Source organism: Phaethon lepturus, unplaced genomic scaffold, assembly GCF_000687285.1.
Source record: "Phaethon lepturus isolate BGI_N335 unplaced genomic scaffold, ASM68728v1 scaffold19153, whole genome shotgun sequence".
Classification (NCBI taxonomy): Eukaryota; Metazoa; Chordata; class Aves; order Phaethontiformes; family Phaethontidae; genus Phaethon; species Phaethon lepturus.
The window spans coordinates 7141-30012 of record NW_010527252.1 but is presented as its reverse complement, the minus strand read 5'-3'; the positions used below and the strand labels follow the sequence as shown (position 1 = coordinate 30012).

At 35.9% G+C, this 22872-nt stretch overlaps 1 protein-coding gene across 1 annotated transcript in view; it reads right to left on the bottom strand.

Moving 5' to 3' along the window:
- Positions 1-22872, bottom strand: part of LOC104617895 (adenylate kinase 9-like) — a gene marked incomplete at its 3' end in the record, with an annotated part of 55823 nt that overhangs the window by 27095 nt on the left and 5856 nt on the right. The window contains exons 3-15 of the mRNA XM_010283332.1: positions 22611-22663; positions 22425-22521; positions 19166-19278; positions 14526-14699; positions 13685-13810; positions 10902-10976; positions 9343-9441; positions 7261-7400; positions 6996-7176; positions 5823-5967; positions 4551-4667; positions 2710-2843; positions 1903-2059 (exon numbers count right to left, since the gene is read on the bottom strand). Coding sequence (XP_010281634.1) covers positions 1903-2059; positions 2710-2843; positions 4551-4667; positions 5823-5967; positions 6996-7176; positions 7261-7400; positions 9343-9441; positions 10902-10976; positions 13685-13810; positions 14526-14699; positions 19166-19278; positions 22425-22521; positions 22611-22663 — 1611 coding nt within the window. The remainder of the gene's footprint in view (positions 1-1902; positions 2060-2709; positions 2844-4550; positions 4668-5822; positions 5968-6995; positions 7177-7260; positions 7401-9342; positions 9442-10901; positions 10977-13684; positions 13811-14525; positions 14700-19165; positions 19279-22424; positions 22522-22610; positions 22664-22872) is intronic.

The window sequence follows — 22872 nt, the reverse complement described above, 5'->3', positions numbered from 1 at the left end:
TCTAAATTCTAGGAAAGGCTTACACTTCCGCTTTAAAGAATCTCTCAGACTAGAGAAACAGAAAGTGATTGCATGGAAGAGATGGCTACCAAGAGTATAAAACAGGTTGCTCATATTAGAAAAAGTAATTGAGAGGTAGGTTTTCAGAACTAGTGGGAATGGCAAAAAGATGTATACTGCAGGAAGGAAGCACATAATTTGAAAGCCCAAGAGAGGTCTTCTCTGCTATGGACTCCCAAGTTCTTGCTTCCCAAAAGAGAAAAATGGGGCAGTTACTACTGACCAGTTTTCAACACAGTTCCCATGAAGAACTATCTATTCCCAAAGTGTTTGATCTAGAATAAAGCCTTTCAGGGATGATGAGACAACCTTTTCTTTTATCAAGTTAATTCAGTAATGTGTTAAATTCTGAGAAGTGAAGAGAAAGTTAACATAATCCTGAAAGCATTTCTCCCACTGCAGTCCTTACCCTGCAGAATAGGCTAGAGCCTGACTCCTGCTGTTTGTTATTTAGTACACTGTATTAATATTACATTACTGCATGCCAACTACATGAATAAGGTGCTTTTTGTCGTTGTAAGAAAGGAGAATGCACTGTGTCCCAGAAACTAGGTTCATGAACATTTCAATATGCTTGAAATGTCTGGGAAGAAAAGATAAGGCCTGGAAATGCAATTTGTCCTTAAATTCTTTCTGGAAGTATCTGAGATGAGGTCTTTTTGAATGACAGGAACAGCAAATATGATTTTCAGACGAACACTGGTTAAAGAACTTTCTCATAGAAATGTTCAGTCTGTATGTAGTCTGTATATGAGCTCCAGTCACACTGGAAGACTTTTAGTTAGGATGTTTAAGGTGCTACAAAATTTCACAAAGCTATGTGACTAATAGGTACTGTGGTTGAGTTTTGAGGATGATTAGCTGACCAGATGACATGCTTCTGAAAAGCTTTTTTTAAAAAAAAAAAATAAGAAATCTGTTCTGAGTAAACTGTGTAACCTTGATTTGCTCAGGTTGATTTTTATATTCGAGGACAAGGCTTGGAAAAGTTCTCTGGACTGATTATAATATCAGGCAGTTACTGAGCTTTCTTGAACTAAGTATGAATAGACCTATCATTCTTTTCTTGAAGGGAAGTTTCTGCTACTGAAAGACCTTTCGATAATGGACTGGGTTGAACAGGTAATGATCAAACATTTGCACAGGGCAATGAAACTTGTGGCGTGGTATGAATCAAGCAGGCATAATCCATTAAGACATGATCTGTCAGGCAGATCTGTTCACTTTTTCATGTCTGGTACCAATCTTCCTTTCTGCTTGAAACAATAAAGTAAAAATCCCTTCCTCTGAATTCATGGGTACTAAGCTATTGTATCAATCTGGATAAGAAATTGCTCAATTTATTTTGACCCCAGGATGGGTAGCTGGATACACCTGCATACAGGTATTTCTCCTCCCACTTTTCTCTCAAGCAGAGAAAGTTTCTATGTGTAACCTGATTTTGTAAGTGGGGAAACCAATGCACAGGAAGGGAAATTTGAGTGAGAGCCACATTGCAATCTGGTGGCCAGCTAGACACAGAATACAAAAGTCTGAAGCTGCAAGAGTCCAGTGATATTTACTGCTGATTGTAAAAAGGAGGAAATTGTAAATAGGATTATAAATAGGAGGAATTTTCCTTACTGCTTTTGTAAAGCATTCTTGTTTTCAATTTTGTGTAATACCCTTAATCCAAATTGTAAGAAATTTGGGGCACCCTTGTTGATTCATTGGATTCTTCCTTATCTAGACCCCTGAAACTTTATAAATGGGACATAACTACTTGTTTTTCTTTTAAGTGTGCTTTACATACAGGTATCAACACAGAAAAAAGAAAAGTGTTATGAGTGTGCATTTACTAACCATCTTTTTCTGTATCCTTCAGACAGACAACAGTATCAGGTAAAAGTCCTTTTTCTGATAAAGCTGACCAGTGATCTACTGACAGAGGGTAGTTATCCACTACCCATCCTCCTTTGTCTGGAGCACCAGGAAACCTGTCTTTGTTCTTCTTCATAAGCTGTTATAAAATGTCAGGTTCAGTAAGATAAAAAGACTAAGTCTGTGAGCTGTTCAAAAAGACTGCACAATATAAAATGATTTTCTAAATGTTATGATTTTTCATGATTGTAATTTCAAGTAAATAAAAAGACATTTATAACTATATATCTCTGAATGAAATAAAAACATTTTAAACAAAAAGAGATTAAGGTTGTCTATAAAGAATTTAGATTCCGGTTTCAGTAGTTACAAACCTGTGAGCAAATTTAAAACAATTCAGGATTCTTGGATAAACCCTTCATATACAATTCCTTTCAAACACTTGGGTCTGGTGACCAAGTCACTTTAATAGTGACTAAGAGTATAAGAATTGGGCAAGCATACAGTGATACTTCACTCAGATAATTCTCCCAGCCTTTAACAATTTGTAGCCCAAGTACTTTGCAAGACAGAAATTGTTCGTGTATATATATAGGAGTCCTCAGTAAATTTGTCTTTCATGATCTTGCTCAGTCTCTCCTCAATCCCATGTAAGCTTTCAGACTATGTGATATAAACTAAGCTGATCTTTCAAATGGAAAAATTAAGAACACATATCGATAATATATAAACTGTTACAGGCTGCTATTAGAACAAACATGCTTTGCTATATAGTACTTGTAGTTTTACCTCTGCAATAGCTCTCTCCAGTACTTCAGCATATATTTCAGGTGACAGTGTAATGTCGGAGACTGATGCGTGTTTTATGGCTTCTTCTACCATCGCTTGAACTTCTGGGTGGTCAGCAGTTATCTCTGACATTCCTAACAATACAGATTTTTAAGCACTTCACAAAATTCTGAAATACTTATTTCCTCTGGTCAGGAATAACTGCTATGCAATTAAATCCAGCCACCTCATAATTACAGTGCAGCAGTCATTTTAAGCAATATTACACAATCATACTAAGTAAGAATCAAATACCAGTTCTTCTGAATGCAGTTCTAGAGGGTATTTCATAAAGATAGGTTTTAAGATCTTCGTTTGCTCTCTCATTATAAAAAAAACCCTTAACTGTACCGTATATTCTACCACTAACTGAAATATTGTTTCAATATGAATGGAATGACATTTGTGTACTAGAATAATCAGGCACCTGCAGCACCTGAGAATTTCCTTTGATTTGATTTCTCTTTGATTCCCAAATGAAAAAGTTGACTAGATCAATTTAGAAATCAATACAAATCTTAGCTCAAACAGTGTATTGTCAACAATCAGGAAGCCTGTATTCCCTAAGATGCACAAAACATTAATATTTTGTAATTAATTGCTGACATAATGGACTGTAATTGTTTAAAAATGTTTTTAAGGAACACTCAGAGTTAGTTCACAGTTTACATACTGATTTGATAAAATTTGGTGAAGAACAGTTTTAAGCAACTGCAATATTTACTATGTGAAGAGTATAATTTGGAAAAATGCCATATTTATTTTTCTGTAATTATGCCAAGATTTTTCACTGATTGTGTGGATACTTTTTACATGCACAAATTTACACATTATCAGGTTATTTTTGCTAAGTTACTAGCTCCCTGGGAAAGGGACAATATTTCCACGTCTAAGTATTCCAAATTTAAGTATTTCCATTCTGCAAAAAAACTCAATCCAAACCCAAACAAACTTTACAGTTATCATAGCTAAAAATATTATATTCTACTTCTCCAGTTCAAGAAATAGATCCTTCTTAAGTGCTCTCTTCAGTATCTTTTGCTGGTATAGAATGTCATAAATTAAAGGAAGAATTTAACTGAATGAACAAATGTTTTTCTTTAAAAAGACAAAGACATTTGTAAAAACTACCCCATAATCCACATTTATTTCATTTCCATTTTAGATCCTTATAAACATATTTCATTATGCTTTGCTAAGCATTAGTATTTCATTAATGTCCATTAATTGGATCTACCTAATAGTCTGTCTTCCTTGGTTGAAATGAAATATCAGACTGTTTGTATGAAAAAATACTATTTGTAAACCATATCAGGCTTACAAACATATTTCACTTGTTTAAGTATATTTCAACAGGTTTATTAAAAATTAGCATACTTTTAAGTTTATCATATTCAAGCGGCAAAAACTCCTACTCCTGAATTCAGATCCTCTCTTCACTTATTTTTTGTTTGTCTGTGAATTAACACCTATTCTCCTTATCTATTAAAAAATTCTGGAACACTCTTATGCTATAAAAAGATATGTAAGTGAAAATACCAAACTTTTCATCAAAATATACGCTTAGCTCCTACAAAGGTCACTTGGAGTTTCTTCCCCTGTACACTAATATGGTATTAATGGGTTAATATCTTTCAATGACAAAATTAACCATTTCATTTTAGGTTTCTTAAATTGACAGTATCAGGAACAAGGAAAAAATTTTAAATAGTCCTACAAGTGGAAATTAGTATCTTTCACTTTTTAATTTGCAAGACACACTGAAAGCATGGAATGACATGCTTAAAATAGCTAAGATTTACTTTTTTGGATGATGGCAGAATTTATAGCAGTCTCCTCTTCCAAGTTTATTCCTTCTCTGGTTTTAGTGGGTTCTTCAGAATCATCTGCTTTGACACTACTATGTTCTTGCAAGTCTCCTATAGTTATGAAATCGTATTAATTTCACAGAAAACTAGATATAGATTCAAGCTTCCAAAAACATTTAATTTCCCCTTCTGTAGCTTTCTTACTTTCTACGACAATTTACATTCTTCATCTGTTTGTAATTCTGTTTTGCAATAAAACGGCTTGAGCTCTCCAAGGTTTTTAATTAGGATTAAGTTCTCATTAATCCTAATATGATTTCACATACCTGTCCTCAAAATTATTAAATAGCCAGGAATCTGGAACATAACACTGTTTAATGGTTTTAAATTTGGTGACATAGTTCACCATTATTCTTACTGCAACACCAACGTTTTTTGTGTCACTGTCAGCTTGTATGTTTTGCAGCACAAGAGGAATATACTGACTTCTTGTTAGATATGTATCTACCCATGAGTAAGTGAAATACAGTGATTCCTTGCTTAGATTGGATAAAGAAAAATGGCCTGATTGTTCATTTGAACCATAACTAGAGTTAACTGGAAAAGGCAATTTCAATTCAATGGAAAATTTTCATTTCAAAAGAAATAATTTTGAAAAAAAAGCACTAAATTTTCTGCAAAAAGAAAATCCAACTTTCATTTAAAAGTTATTAAAAGAACATGTTATTTCACCATTTCAAAATATTTTCTGAATTCATCAAGCTGCAAAAACCTGGGCAGTTTAAGAAGTCTAACTGTGACCAGAGCTGAAGAGTCTTGCAAACGTGCCATCTGAGACAGCATACTTGAAAGGCTTTTCCAAAATGGAAAATCTGTAGATTGTGGGTTCACATCAGCCTAGCGCCAAAAGCTCCTTTCTTGAAGAAAATTTCAATTTTGCAGAGATTTAACTTGTCAGAAAGTTATTCAAATGGAAAGTTTCCAATCAGAATCAGTCAGAACCAATTTCTTCTTTCAAAAAGAGCTCAGAAAACTCTCTCTTACATACTTGTGGCCTTCAATTTCAGAGGATTTATATATAAAATCAAAAATACTGAATTCTACTTAGCTATTCCCATTACTTCATGTTCTTTTAGTTCATGTTTAATGCATGACAACCATAACAACTTCTGTAATATTTTATAAGTCAAAGTGACAGCAATTGCTTCAGTTAAATAACCTAAAGCAAAAAAGATAGCTTCAAAGACCACAGAACACGTTATTCACCTGATTCTCTTGACTGTTTTTCTAATTCTAACCTATTTTTCACTGCTGTTATAGCTTTTTCTACTGTATCCCTTCGCACTTGCTCAATGTTTTCTTCTCTTGATTCTTCCATACGGGGTTGAACGAGTTTGGTCATATCAAGAACCTAGTGAATTGATATGAAAAAATAAAAATATTACAGAAGAGAAATATAGCATCTGATCCAACTTCTGTACAATGAAATGAATTTGAAAAAGCTCTGCAAATTTCAGAAAGTTCTACATAGAATTTAAGTGCAGGGTTTTTTTTGTGGAAAAAAAAATCTGATTTGCATTTACATTTAATTATCTTAGATACAAAAGTTATTCATAATATTATTATGCTAAGACAAATAACTGACACATAAATATTCATCTTACATAGAGGGTAAATAAAAGTACTTTTGAAATGTAAATAAATATATATATAATATATAAATGTATTGTCCTGGTTTCAGCCAGGATAGAGCTGGTTTTCTTCACAGAAGCTAGTGTGAGGCTGTGTTTTGGATTTGGGATGAAAAACTGTTGATAATGTGCTGATGTTTTGGATTGTTGCTGAGCAGCCAAGGACAGTCCAGCTTCTTGTGCTGGCCTGCTAGCAAGAAGGCTGGGGGTGCATAGGAAGCTGGGAGGGGACACAGCCAGGACAGCTGACTCAAGCTGGCCAAAGGGATATTCCCTACCATCTGATGTCATGCCCAGTACATAAACTGGAGTTGGCTGGGGGGGGTGGAAACCACTGCTTGGGAACGGGCTATCGATCACCAGGTGGTGAGCAATTGCTGTATTGGGCATCACTTGTTCTTGTACATTCCTTTGTCGGTATTATTATTATTGTTGTTATCATTGTTGTTTCATTCTCTCTTGCTGTCCTATTAAACTGTTTTTATCTCAACCCACAAGTTTTTTTCCTAATTCTCTCCCCCATCCCCCTGGGGGAGAGGAGTGAGCAAGCGGCTGCGTGGTGCTTAGTTGCCGGCTGGGGCTAAACCATGACATGTATATAAATTAATTTCACTAAATTACTATGTTTCCTCTGTAATCCATATGTTTGAAAAGTGTAGGTTAATAACACAGAAGGAATTAGAATGTGCTTAACTGATTCCTAAGACTCAGCTGATACCGTTGTTACATAAGACATTTATAAACCTACCTTTCCTTTATATTTGTGTGCAATTAGGTTACAAATAGTTGTTCTTCCAGAAAAGGGAGGACCAAATACTAGCACTTTACAAGGAGGAAGTGGCATTGGTGGTAACAGGTAAGGCCGTGGATTCAACATAAATGTTTCCAATGCCTCCAGGGATGACAGTACGTAGATTTTACCTAGAAAACTTAAAACAGAAGAGAAGCTAACAGAAATAGATAGTTATCTTATAAAATAGAAATAAAAATTGAAAGTGTCAAACTCCACTAACCTGACAGCCAAGTCTGGGTTTCCCATTACAATATCACCTTCCTTTAAAGCCACAGGACACGCTTGCCCCCACCTGCTTCTACGCCATTGGTATCTGCGCGCTATTAATTTGTAAGATGACAGAACCCGGAAAAGTTCATCCTGTTTATTAAAACAGCAATAACAGCACCTGTAAGTTTTGTCTGAAGCTACATATGCTTTGTTCTTAGCCTTTTTTGAAATATTTTGTTGGAAAATAAACAAACCTAAAAAGAAAACCACATCACGCTTCTTAGAGTATTTTTTAAAAATTACATATTTCAGAATAGTAGGACAATTTTAAAGAAAAACTTCAGTTTTTCAATTTTATTTAATAAAAATAGTAGTTAAAATAGCTTCTGAAAGCTTCATTTATTATTTTCAGAAGTTTAAAATGATAAAGAGGTGCAAATCAGCCATGTATTGAAGATGACAGAAAATGGACAAGATTTCTTCTAAAGGGGAAGAAGAAAGGACCATGGTCTGGCGGGGGGAACAGCAAGGCCAAAATATCTCTTTTAGGCATGCAGAAATGTCATGTGATAGGACTAAGTTTAATAGACCTTTTACAGAAGGTGAATAGTGACTGAATCCTAAACTTTATGGTGGCTCTAAATTATTCAGAATAGTATAGAAACGTGCTGGCTGTGGAGAGCTGCAGAAGGACCTTTGGAATCTAGGAAGGTAGGCATTAAAATAACAGTTTTATATAGAAAATGATGAGTTGTCACTGGCTGTCACTACTCAGGAATAGACCTTGGAATTATAACACATAATCTGGTCACTGCCCAAGAGCAGTCAGAAAACCAACCTGAATGTTAGGAATGTTTAGCAAAGAGAGAACATGAGATAAAGGTTTATTTTTTTATTAGCTAAATCCTGCCCTTATCTTTACTGCTATGTGCATTCTGCTACTCCAATCTCAAAAAGTACACAGTAGAATTGGAAAAGCTTCAGAAAAAGATAATATGGCTGACCAATCAATCACACAAAGATTTTCATGTAAGAAGAAATAAGATTAAGTAGACTGGAACTCTTCGGTCCAGGAACAAGACAGCTACACAAGAACAGGACAGAAGTCTCAAATCATTAGTTATGAGAGGGCAGATACAGAGAACATAACTATTTACTGAATTTTGCATATCAACAACTAGAGGACACTGAGGTAAAAGGTGGCAGATTCAACACAAAGGGAAAAAGCAATTCTGTATATAGCGTCCAGTTAAGCTGCAGAACTCCTTGCCCCAAATATTGTGGATGCTAAAAGCTTACAGACAGACTAAAACAAACACACAGACTAACTAAATAATAAATACAGATCACCTCTGACACAAAAAGTTCTTCACATGTGAATTTGTCAGGGACTGAAAAAACAGAAAAGTGAAAGGAGGGGTGTTTTTCTGAAAATGTATAGTGGGGTCTCCCAGTTACAGTACCATTCATATATTCAAAGTTTTGTTTAAGACATAGGAAAGATGCCAGCAAGTGAATACAGGTGACGACATTTATGCAAAGACTTCTTTTTTTAGTTTTATTTGGAAGAGACACAAATTATAATTGTCATGATTCAGAAAAATTCAGCACTAACTTGTCATGTTCTAATTAATTATAGAAAATACAATGTATGTGATTTCAGCTATGTAGGATGTTCCTAAATTTGTATTAGCATGCTGTTTCTCATTTAGGAAAAGGGTAAATACAGGTAAGAGTCAGCTGCTGAGATTGTCATCCTTTGGCTAAAGTTTCTTTATTTTCTTGGAAGGAATTAATTCTTCCCCTATTGCTAAAACAAACATTTTGTTCAAAAATTTATAACAATCACCTATTCACCTTTTTTTTTAATAACAGACTTTTTTCTTTTCATACTCTTTTAAGTGGATTTCAGTCCTAGAATTATCTTAAATTCACATTTCTGGAAAATGAAGGCTCAAAAAATGCCCTTACAGCATGGTAAACCAAAATGATTGCTGTGAAACAAAAATTTTATAATATAAGCTTACAGCAGAAAATAAAAAATACTTTTATAATTATTAAAGTCAATCACATTTTAGAAAAGCACACTTACATTTTCCAGTCTCTCCAGCATTTCTTCTTGCTGACTTTGAAGTCTAGTTATAGGAGCTCCATTTCGAACACCAAGAGATTGAAGTCGAACTACCACCGACTGAAGAGAAAATAACTCTTGACTGAGTATCAATAAAAACTGCTTTTGTGATCTAAAAGGACCTCCAAAGTATTTTTAAAATTGTAAGTTATTATTTATATAATGGCTACATACACACAAAGGCCCAGTTTCTAGGTTGGAGTCAAGCTAGTTATTGAGTTGAGTTTTAACAAGCTATCTGCTAGATACAGGCAGTGCTAAATGCTGAATCACGGCCTTTGTATCTCCTCATTATGCTACGAATCCCTTCTAAAGGAATAGGCTGTAAAGGATTCTTTCCCACAAAGCAGTGGAAGTATTCAGATGAGCTCTAGTCTCTAGGAGGAAAATCTCTTTAGGAGATCAGATTATGTACACTTGGACGTAATACAGCTTTAGATAATTTATTTAAAAAGATACTTAAACCAGATGTCTGCGAATGAGAATCAGAGGATATAAAATTTAATTGAAGTATTTCCTAAATGTAATCTTGCTTGGATGCAAGTGTTCTTTAAATGAAAAAGCAAATTTTATCATGTTTAGACTAGTTTCATAACAAGTCTTTGCCTTACTTACAGGTAAATGGTTGGAATCTTTACACAACTTGATTGCCTTTACTATAAATCTTGTGTTGTGATGTTCATAAACAGATCATAAATGAGGAAATGTTATGTTCTAACTCTGCAAAATTAGTGTGGAGTTTTTTTTCACATAGGACTACTCTTGGTACTAAAGTTAAGGATAAATTGAAATAATACTTACAGAATTACAATTGATTCAAATTTGTTTCAAACAACAGAGGAGAAGCTGCAGGAGCAGCTCACTTCCTACACTATCAAAGGCAATCTCACTTCATTTTCAACCACATACTTCAGGTTCTGAGTTGAAGCAGCTCTGATTTCTGAGGCAGAGGATAAGATTATTTATCTTCAAATTTTATCATTGTAGTTTTTTTAATAGGGAGAATGAGTTGCTATGTTATGAGCTAAAAATCTAGACCCAAGCACTCAGCAGAATTGTCAAATGGAAAAGAAGGAAGTGTCTTCTATTACACTGTAAAACGATATCCAAGTTCATAAAAATTCTGTCATTATTTTAGACACCAGCACAAAATAAGCCAATTCTGTAAATAGATCATACTGAAAATGTTTTAATTTCTCATGCTAATAATGGTATATTACATTAATACACAAAATAAAGCACTAAAAACAGATGGATACAATACAAAAGAGTTTGTAGCCTACCTGAAAATATTCTCATGTAACATATATGTAAGCGTGGGGACAGTGCAGTGAATCTTATAATTGTTTTAATAGAGAAAAAAAAGCAAACATTTCAAAGGTCATGTTTTCTAATAGGAATTAAATAAGCTTTACACACAACTTAAAATTTTGCCAACACCTTAATAAAGAAATCAATCCACAGAATTGAGAAATCATTTTCTAGTGGACGTTAATTAAGTTGGTGCATAGCTTACTTACTACAAAGAGATCATCTGGTTGTTGATTTCCATCGAGTTCAATAAGATATTGACAATCCTGTTCAGCCATCAAGTCCTGTTTAAGAACAAAGACATAGTTAATCGATTATAGTTAACCAGACAATGACGCTGAAGCTCATTCTGTTCCTATACATATCAAAGGCTGGACTCCTGTGGACTTAGCAAAACCAAGATTCATTGTACTGATGACTTATAAAATCTTCTAGAGAGAAACTTTTATGGATAAATACAGAGAGAATTAAAAAATTGGACTTACAATGGGTTCAGAAAACAGATTAGATATCCTGGCTCAAATGCAAGAGACCTACAAAGAATCAAGACACAGTAATGTTTTGTGTATAAATTCAACTTCTAATTGTCTAACTACCTTAATTCTCTGCTGGAAAATGGTGAAAATGTCAGTTAACAGATTTCTTGGAAGTACCAGCCATGAGACCAATGTTTTCATTTTGGTCCTGACTCAGTTTCGGTAAAATTTGAACAGTATATTTGATTTTTCTTATTTTCAGTTTTCCCATTAGTAAATAAGATGCTAGACTAAAATAGACATCCCATGTCTGTTGTTAATTTCTCTGTCTGAGAATTGAGAACATTCACGCCATTCCTGACGGATGTTGGTCTAACCCCAGCCCTGAAAAAGCCTAGTGAAGGTGACTTTACAACTTTCTAGGTAATCTATTCCAGTTCTTCACTACACTTATGGTCAGAGTTAACTTCCTTGCATCTAGTCTGGGTCTTCTACACTATAAATTAAATTATTTGTCCTATTTTTGGTAGACATGATAATAACTAACTATTTCTAATACTCTTTGACAGAGAAGATAACAGTTTGTGTTTCTGTTATATACAGTGGTCGTCTTAGTACATCCCTAATATTTGCTTTTGTACTATAGTATCACATTTATTGACTCAGTTTCGTCTAACTAAAACACCACAGATTGCAGATTGTCTGCAGTACTGAGGTCTAGCCAATTATTTCAAATGTTGTAGTTGTTCATTAGGTTTCCTCCCGACCTGTAGTATTTCACACTTATTTGTGTGACTTGTGATTGAAGTGATTGTGCCCCTGTACTCAGCACTGTTGAGGCCACACCTTGAATCCTGTGTTCAGTTTTGGGCCCCTCACTACAACAAGGATGCTGAGGTGCTGGAGCGTGTCCAGAGAAGGGCAACAAAGCTGGTGAGGGGTCTGGAGCACAAGTCTTATGGGGAGCGGCTGAGGGAACTGGGGTTGTTCAGTCTGGAGAAGAGGAGGCTGAGAGGAGACCTTATCGCTCTCTACAACTACCTGAAAGGGGGTTGTGGCGATGAGGGTGTTGGTCTCTTCTCCCAACTAACTAGTGATAGGATGAGAGGAAATGGCCTCAAGTTGCGCCAGGGGAGCTTTAGATTGGATAATAGGAAAAATTTCTTCACCGAGAGGGTGGTCAGGCATTGGAACAGGCTGCCCAGGGAGGTGGTGGAGTCGCCATTTCTGGAAGGGTTCAAAAAACGTGTGGATGTGGTGCTGCAGGACATGGTTTAGGGGACATGGTGGCGCTGGATTAAAGGTTGGACTTGACGATCTTGAAGGTTCTTTCCAACCTTAGTGATTCTGTGAATTCTGTGATTCTATTTCTACCCAATTTCATCAAACAACTTATCAAGAAATCAAAGACTCTTCTACAGAGTTCTTTCTACCTATTCCAGTTCAGTGCAAACTGCTCATCTTATAAGCTTTTTTTTTCCAATTTCATCATCTCAACCTCTACCTGGGCCAATGATAGACCCCTATGTTCTTCTAATGTATTAGTGGACCACTGAGTATGTTCACTAATACGTTCATTGATAGTGAAGCCTAAAGACCTACAAGCTAGTGGAATGTGTTGAAAGTGTTGAAGTTTGGTGTACATCCTAAAGTAATTTAATCTAAACAACTTTCCATTAGTTTACTTACAAGAAATCCATGTGAGATTGTATAATGATTAAAGATATCACCTTTTTTTGCTTTCCCCTTGACAGCAGTAACAAGTTTGTTACGCTAGCAAAGAACTTTATACCAGATTTACACAATTTATCTATAGGCTCATCTAATCCATAGGGAAATTGAAGGGCATAAATAAACAGTAATTGAAGGAAACATAAGGTGTTTGCAGTTGCTTGTACCAGAAGTTTAAAAAAAAAAAAAAAAAGAAAAGAACGAATTATTGCTTTGGACCTGTTCTGGGTTTTTTTTGGAGGGGGAGGGGGAAAGATACATAGTAAATCCAACTTTCCCAAACACAACAAGGAAAGAAAAAACACAATGTCACAGCTGCAGAAATTAAATAGGTGATAAAACAAACTGATGGGCTAATTATTTGGTATATAAATCTGCAGGCAGTAAAGCAGGTGAGGAAGGGAATCTATTGGAGTGGAAGGCAATGGATGCAAAGAGCAGATTTCTTATGGGATTGCATGCTAGAATAGACTTTGGTAATGGCAATGATATACTGGACTCTTCAAATACTTCACTTCCTAGATTTAGGAAGAATCTGGCAGGTATGGTTTCACTTTTAAAACTCAAAGTGGATTACTGTATCTTGACTCCAGAGTAGAAAAAACACCTACAGATGACAACTTTCTGTCATTGATTTCAGTATGAATTTCAGAACTTGGGGCTATGTTGTAGCATGCCTTCTGCCCACCTCTATACAATAAGTCTCAAACTTAAAAAAAAAAAAAAAGTGAAAATATTTTAAAGTGTTTTGTTATGCATAACCAGATTATTTTGCTTTTTCTTACTTCTAAAGGGTGAAGCATTATATCCTTATACGTTCTAACTCTTTCCTCTGCATTTTCAAGAATATCTTCAGGCCTCTGAACTAATTGATGCAAAAATTCTGACATCATAAGTGGATCTTCTGCAGTCTGCAAAATGAAAAGTTAAATATTTCAAGATACAGAAATAAAATAATGTACTAAACTAATATTTTTCTTTACTCAAAGGTAAATAAAGTAGTTTTCCAGAGTACTGCAATGAGTATTAGCGATTGCTGACCATGATCCTATCCTGATGAAGTGCAGTTTCTGCAAATTGAGAAGAATGTGCCTAGGACTAGGACTTGCATTGGCAAGTCTCTGGCCAGCATTATAAACTAGAACAATTCAACCTGAATTCAAAATTAGTACCTTCACGGAAAACAAAAAAAAGAAAATCCATTTTTAGTAGTCTAACACCAAAACCAGAAAATAAGCTAGTATCCTGCAAATACTAGTAGAACTTGCCACACTAAAAAAAATTAAGAACTCTCTCATTTGCTTACACCAAGAAACAGACAGTATAGAGTCACCATTCACCTGATACACTCTTTTAACTTATGGCAAGAAACAGTTCAGTGACTTCTGAGTTAGAGACTGAATCCAGGTTAAGCTATACAATAATCACCATTTGCTGTCATTTAAGCCTACCATTTAAGTATTATCCCACGTCTCTTAAAGCAGAAGAGAAACTGAATTACGATTAGAGTTCAACAAAATTAATTCACAGTGTAGTATGGTTATATTTTAGAACATTGGAATTTGTTCTGCTTTGTCTAGAGTACATTATAATACTTTGCACTGATTAGAAATTAGCAATATTTACCTCTTCTTCTTCCTGCTCTTCATATTCTTCTTCATACTCCTCTTCATGCTGATCTTTCTCTTTCTTATGCTTTTCAATAACACCAGGATCCCACTGGTTCCTCTGATATACCTGCCCTGAATTGGGGTGTTGCCTTTGTCCTGATATTCTTTGGCATAAGTCATAGTCTGAACACTAGCAAGGAATAATTAAAAGGAAATAATGTGTTTATTGTACTGATATAATAATATTATTTTTCCTGAAACTATAGAATTGGGGGCAGGAGTCTGCTTGGAAAATATTTGAATTCATAAACTCCTTCTCCAATAACATTCTGACTAAACCCAAAATTTTCAAAAGCAGTGAATATTAAAGACAGACTTAAATGCTTGCATAGTTTTTCTCCATCAGCATTTTACATTCCATATCAGGAATGTAGCCACTACTTGAGCACATTTTACCATGCAAGTTATACCTGGTACGATAACAACTGTAGGTGTAGTTTATGAATAAAATTATTTTGCAGATTAGCTTGTGATTGCTCTTGCAATTAATGCCGAAGTGGTTTGGACTTGAGCAAGAGGTCCCAGATGACTGGAGGTTAGAAAATGTGATGCCCATCTACAAGAAGGCCTGTCAGTCTAACCTCGGTGCCAGGGAAGGTTATGGAGCAGATCATCTTGAGTGCCATCACATGGCACATATAGGACAACCAGGTGATCAGGCCCAGCCAGCATGGCTTCATGAAAGGCAGGTCCTGCTTGACCAACCTGATTTCCTTCTATGACAAGGTGACCCACTTGGTGGATGAGGGAAAGGCTGTGGATGTTGTCTACTCAGACTTTAGTAAAGTCTTTGACACCATCTCCCACAGCATTCTCCTGGAGAAACTGGCTGCTCATGGCTTGGATGGGTGTACTCTTTGCTGGGTAGAAAACTGTCTGGATGGCCAGGCCCAAAGAGTGTTGGTGAACAGAGTTAAATCCAGTTGGTGGCTAGTCACAAGTGGTGTTTCCCAGGGCTCAGTATTGGGGCCAGTTCTGTTTAATATCTTTATCAACGATCTGGATGAGGGGATCGAGTGCTCCCTCAGTAAGTTTGCAGATGACACCAAGTTGGGCAGAGAGTTAATCAGCTTGAGGGTAGGAAGGCTCTGCAGAGGGATCTGGACAGGCTGGATCGATGGACTGAGGCCAACTGTATGAGGTTCAACAAGGCTAAGTGCCGGGTCCTGCACTTGGTCACAACAACCCCATGCAATGCTACAGGCTTGGGGAGGAGTGGCTGGAGAGCTGCCTGGCGGAAAAGGACCTGGGGTATTGATGGACAGCCAGGTGAATATGAGCTGGCAGTGTGCCCAGGTGGCCAAGAAGGCCAACAGCGTCCTGGCCTGTATCAGAAATAGTGTGGCCAGCAGGAGTAGGGAAGTGATTTTCTCCCTGTACTCAGCACAGGTGAGGCTGCACCTTGAATACTGTGTTCAGTTTTGGGCGCCTCATTGCAAGAAAGACATTAAGGTGCTGGAGTGTGTCCAAAGAAGGGCAACAAAGCTGGTGAAGGGTCTGGAGCACAAGTCTTACGGGGAGCAGCTGAGGGAACTGGGGTTGTTCAGTCTGGAGAAGAGGAGGCTGAGGGGAGACCTTATCGCTCTCTACAACTACCTGAAAGGAGATTGTAGCAAGGTGAGTGTCGGTCTCTTCTCCCAAGTAACAAGCAATAGGATGAGGGGAAATGGCCTCAAGTCGCGCCAGGGGAGGTTTCAATTGGATATTAGGAAAAATTTCTTCACAAAAAGGTTGTCAAGCACTGGAACAGTGCTTGAGTCCCCATCTCTGGAGGTACTTGAAAGATGTATAGATGTGGTGATTAGGAACATGGTTTAGTGGTAGACTTGGGAGTGTTAGGTTAACAGTTGGACCTGATGATCTTAAGGGTCTTTTCTGACCTAAATGACTATGATTTAAGATTAAGTCAATTTTACTAGGAGCCTCTGACCTCTCAGAGTTCTACCATTACCGAAAAGCATAGTGTCATTGTCTCAGAGGCTAAAAGAGTTCAGGAGTTTGGAACTCTTTGGAAGAGTAAGCTATGGTTTTTCTATAAAAGGCCTGAAGATACAAATTTTTAGCTTAACAGATAAATCTGTGTGTGGTCTGTGGTGGTAAAATTATTAGTATTTAAGATTTGAGAGGTCTGGCTAAGAAGTTTATCCTAACTAAAAGAATATGCCTTTCAACTAAAAGCTAACATGACTTGATGATCTTAAATGTTTTTTCCAACTTAAATGGTTCTATGATTCTAACAGTCTGTGACTGTTTCCACCTCCCCACTTCTGAGCTAAGACAATACTGGGTGTGCCATTCCTATAGGCTCCACCAAGAGCCTTCTTTCTACATTGTCAAATGTTTGATTCCTTCTTAGAATTGTGGCTGTTCACAGGCTGCTTAAGGAGTCCATCCATTCCAGGGATGTAGACCTGACTTTGTTAACACTGAATGGATTGTTTTTCTTCACCTCTTTTTTTTTTTTTTCCCCTGAAACAAAAAGCTGGTTGGGTGTCTGCAATCACTTAGCAGATAACAGTGGACCAGAGGAGGAGATGCTGTCTGAATGTTCGCTCACTATGATCATAGTTAATACAGCTTCTATCTGACCTGTCATTAATTATTGCATTAATACACACTTGGAGTCCTCAAATATCTGATGGGTCTTAAGATGGGCATCTTAAAATTCTACTGTGGAATTGGGAATGGGGCACAACAAACAATAATTATTCTTCCTTTCTAAATCACTAACATCTACCCTTCAAACATATGAAAAACCTGACATAACAAGAAAATATTATAGTTGTTAACATCAATTTTTTACAGAAACAGAGAATTGATATCTAAAGAAAATATAGAGCTTTTGACATGCATTGCTAGCAATAGGCACACTACACTCATTTCCTGAGGTATCCCTTGAAGCATTACAATACTTCAGGATATTTCTATACTTCTACAGTGAGTCATACAGCTGACATGACTGGTATATGACAGCGCATTTTGAAATAGGGAAGGAGAAATTCAATCAGATATGGTTCTTTTTTCAAAGGTACATCTCCTGTCCTTGAGGGACAAAATTTCTCTAAATTGGTCTGCTAATAATAATATTTCATTATTCCCAGAGTTATCTAGAATCTGCCACCTTCTTTTCTTTTTGATATAATGAAAATGGTTAGAATTCTGACAAATCTGTGAAAATAGTTTGAACCCATGAGCATTCAGTCTCAGTCTTCTTTCCAGAGAAGATTATGTGACTACGTGAAGTCAAGAATCGTTTTCTTTCTAGTATAGTTAGTATCACTCTTCTATTTGTACTGTTGCACATGAAACTATACAACATACATTCTTAAGAACTGGGATTTATAACTATCTGGTATTAAAACAAAGATTAATTTTCTGTAGCTGAAAACATCAAAACTGCCTGAAAAGCAGCACAAAAATATGTTTCTCTGATGTTTTAAGATATTTTCATGAGCATAGAAAAAGCAGTTTGAAGTAGGCATTCACAAATTTTCATTATGCATGGTCAAATTAAATCTCAAAAGTATGGGATTAAAACAAATATGGACTTAAATGTGGCAAAGTGATAGACTAGGACCATGCACTGAAGCTTACTATCTGACAAACCACATATATATGACAACTAGAATCAAAATCCCAATGAAAATGGAGTGTGACACCAGAGGCTGATTATTCAGAGTTGCCTCAGCAGCTCATTCTGTATATTCAGGCTAAAAGACAGAAAAAATCTAGCTGATAATAAATAAAACATTGCAAGAGAAAGGGCCTGAACCATTGTTGATGATTGTATATACTGTTACTTTGCATGGAGTCTGGCAAAGTCTGGTGTGGGCCAGCTAGTATTTCCCCTGGTGAATAGCTGGGCACAATCTGGAGAATGGCACAGGCTTAGAGCCTTTCCCAGAGGGCAGTTTGGACATGGCCGCCCCATTCTGACTAACAAGACAGGTTAGCTGTGTTCTGACAAACCAGTAGGCCTGATGTCTGAAGAGGCGCTCTTGCCTTGTTTTATTTACTAATATGGACGTAGCCAGCAAGTCTTTTCTTTTAAGCTACACTGAGAAAGTCCTTTTAATCCTACACTAACAATCATTTATGTTTCTCTGGTTATATTAGAGTCACCTTAGTAAAGTATCTGGTATATCACATTACTACTCATGAAGAAATTGAGATTTGTAAAATGAGATGAACTAATAATTACTAAGAAGCAGTTTCACAATTAGTGAGTAAAAAATAAACCAATTTGCTTCTTCCTGATACACATGAATGTCAGATGTACATGTATGCAAAATCTCATAATAATAATGTTATTCAAAGTTTTCTTTTCTTGAAAACCTGTATCTTCTAACTGGCAGACATGCAAAGACTGTAACTGCTATCGAAGTTTTAAGAAATGTTCATTATTTTACATGAACAATGCTTATACTGGAACAAACTAGTGTAATTGCATTCCACTATAAAATAGAACAATTTAATATTCCTCAATAAATACTATACTCAAATGCACAGGGGAAAATATTACCTTTTGACATATACAGCATATGAGTCTACTAATAATTAGGAAAATGACTAGCAAGTTACTGAAGATGATATTACCTTAATGTTAATCAGGAAATCCGGTTTTAATTTTAGATTTTTTATTTTCTCTATTTGCTGTGAAACAGTCATGTATTCCTCCGACAGAGATGGAAATCCACTGAGAATATAACCTGCAGAATACATTTTATTAAACACATCTTTTAGAAGGTTATGTCAAATATAGGACTAGTTAGACTCATGTCCTCTATTTTAGTGGCACAATCACATACATGACATAACACTATTAAAAAATTGTGTACCCATGTCTCCTTCAGACAAAACACAGAAAAAAAGTGTGTTTTCAACTTAATATAGGACTCTCAAAATTTGTTAAGTCGGTTAAGAAATATAAGAAATATGTAGACATTGGAACAGGTTGCCCAGAATGGTGGTAGCTTCTGCATCCCTGGAAACATTCCAGGTCAGGTTGGACCCCTGACCAACCTGATCTAGTTGAAGATGTCCCTGCTCACTGCAGGGGGATTGGACTAGATGGCCTTAAAAGGTCCCTTCCAACCCAAAGATTCTATGATGCTATGATTAAAGATCATACTCAGACCACCTGCTTCATGTGCCTCACTCAGACACTGCAGTGCTTGCCCCCAAACCGATAATGTTGTGGGGAGACTAACAATGATAAAGGCAACCTGAGGCAACCGTCAATGAGATCAAATAATATCCTTGGGTTTACCAAGAGACATTTGAGGAAAAAAGAAGCCATCTTGAAAAGAAGCATTAAAATTTGTGACTGGGGGAAGAGACCTTAGAGTGAGAACAAGGTAAAAGAACAGCAGCCTAAGCAGGTTTGATGTGCCAGCACTACAACGTGCTGTCAAAGCCCTGACAGAGCAGCCTCCCTGTTGGATGCTGCGAGTAAACTGCGTTTCAATGACTGGACTGACAGAACAGGCTTAAACACATAGTGACCCACACCTCGAGTGCGTGTATGTGAGCTCATGGGGAGCTTTCTCACTGGTGTGTGGATTAGTAGACTGTAGGAAATGGCACACACAGGCAAAGCTAGAGCAGCCACATTTCCGACAGAAAGTGTGATTAAATAGGTGAACATGCATTCCCAGGAAAGGGAATGTGTGCTTGTAACTTCCACCCATCTTTGAGAGAGTGTTTGCATGCATAACCATGTCAGCTTGAGTATACTCTTTGGAATTAGTTTTAGGAAGGTGTTTAGAAGTTTATAGGTGTTTATTAATATTTGGCAAGTGCCAAGTGCTGTGGTTTGTGTTTTGTGTGGCTGATACTGAACCTCTTCACTGACTGCCAGTTCACTGATTGCCAGTTAATTACTTCCCATTAATAAATCAATAAACAACTTTGGTCCTGATCTGATTTAAATCACGCTAATTGAGCAGTTTTCCCCTGTGATAATGACATAGATTTTTCCTTTGCAAATATTATTTAGGTTAACATGATATGAAAGCCTGGTTGTTTTCTTGTTCTATTAAAAAAAAAAAAGCAAGCATGCCAGCTACAAAGAGGTTATAATTCCTTATTTTCTTACCTACAACACCCTAAAATACAGGTATGCTTGTTATTTTGCAATCCTTCAGTTCCTACGTTATTTTAAAAAGAGACACTGCTTATTTCAAGAAATAGCTTAGAAGCTTCATATCTGACTTCCTTCAGAAGTAAAAAAACCCCAAATAATCTGTTTTTAGTGACCTACAGTTTTTAAATATTATCATTTGTTTTAGCACTTCTGAATACCTCTGACACATCAGTCTCCAACATATGTTTATTATTTAAGTCAGAAGAATATAATTGAAAAGAATTCCTTATTGTGTGTACTGTTCAGAAACTTGTATTTTGTAAGTTAAAAACAAAAATTAAAAGTAAAAACTCAGCCTCTCCTACAACATTATTTCTAAAATCTTTAATGAATAATTAATAGCCAATTGACTAATTAGTTCCTGGTGAAAGCCAACTTAAGCTTTCCAAGGATTGTATTAAGGCAGTTGCTAAACAAAAAGTGATTAGAACTAGAAAATACTTAACAAAAATTGGTTTTCAGATGAGTTCTAGTTGGTAGGAAAAATAGTGAGGATGTCGATTTTCTATTCCTTGCTGCCTTTGGGCATCTGTAACACAGAAAATGGTGTGGCTACAAATACCAAACTTCTATCAACTTCATAGTCATGTTTATAACCTCAAGGGTCTCTGTGGTCCTCTGTGATACATGTATCTTAGGCATTCATCATCAGATTGACTCAAAGAGGAGAAGTCAGATGACACAGACATCTCTTTAGGCTTTTATTAAAGTCCTGACATATGGATTAAGAGACTGGCATTTCTGCTGCTACTTCTTCCCTCAAATTTTTGTTTCCTCATAATGTCTTTTTTTAATTTCTTCCCTATTTCTCTGTCTTTTGCCTATTGTTTTAAAAGCCTGGTTTCATGAGGTAAGGTTGCATCTTTTGAAAAATCGTTGAGTCTTGGACTACAGGAGGAACAAAAAACATTGTAACTGAAAGCTTATAGAATTGTGCTAGTTTTCAGAGCAGTAGAAACTTAACATTTTCTTGGCACTATACCTGTCTCTCTTCTATGATGGAAATTTCAAATAGAAGTCAGCACCAGAAAAAGAAACTACATTTTCTTTTACTTTCTTTCCACTTAGCAGTATATTTGTTTCCTCTTCAGGAAAGCAGGTTCAGACTCTAGCAAGATCTGCAGCACTAGTCTTAACAGCCTCATAATGCTTCCTCAAAAAGAAGAATTATTACCACTACCAATACTATTTTTATCTAACTTACTCTCCATGACAAAATACAGAAGGAATAAACAATGTTGTAAGGAAAAAAAAAAGACTGTAATACTTTCTTTGCATTTTAAATAATCTGTTTTTCTTCTTTTTCATTACTTTAAACATTCAAAATATTTTTACTGGGTTTTTTTGTTTGTTTTTTTGTTGTTGTTACAGATTTTTTTTCTTGAATACTGCTATATTTTAAATCCTAAAATTTTTCTAACCAGGTAATATTGTCAAATGAGAGTCATAGAAACACTTAAAATTTGAGGAAAATTAATTTCCTCAAAATTAACACAACGTAGGATTGGTATGACACTTTCTGATCTCCCATATTGGTAAATCAATCCCTAAATACACTGTCAGTTTACGGATATTCCACATCCTGAAGAGCACAAGAAAAGATGCTACCGTCTATTATGAAATAAATTATATTTGAACAGTGATGGATGCAAAGTTTGTCAAAATTATAGCTAGCTCATTCTAAGAAATTTAGGCTATGAATATACTTACCAAAATGAGCAACTTCTGGTGACTCAATCTTTTTCAGAATCATTTCTGTGACCAGTTCTTCAGAAATACTTTGACCTTTAAAAAGCAATTCTTGACACTAAGGTAAGATGCAAAACAAAACATAGTCTTATATAATATGTATTTTTCAAGAATGTGACAAAACTTACTAGAAGATTAGCCCTTTACCTTAAGCCCATATTCTGTTCCTTCATGAATATTCATTTGAATTACTTCCAAAGCTGAGAAAGCATATCAGACAGAATAAAATTAATTGATAAAAAATATTTTATATACAGACATGTACATGCAGAGATACATATAGTCACACACACACTTATAAGCATGTATGCATGCTCCAAGCAACCAGACTATTTTTGTACAAACAGCCGTTATATTTAGGGACATTATTATATTTTGTCCATCCAGAACTTGGTGCCTTCTGGCAATG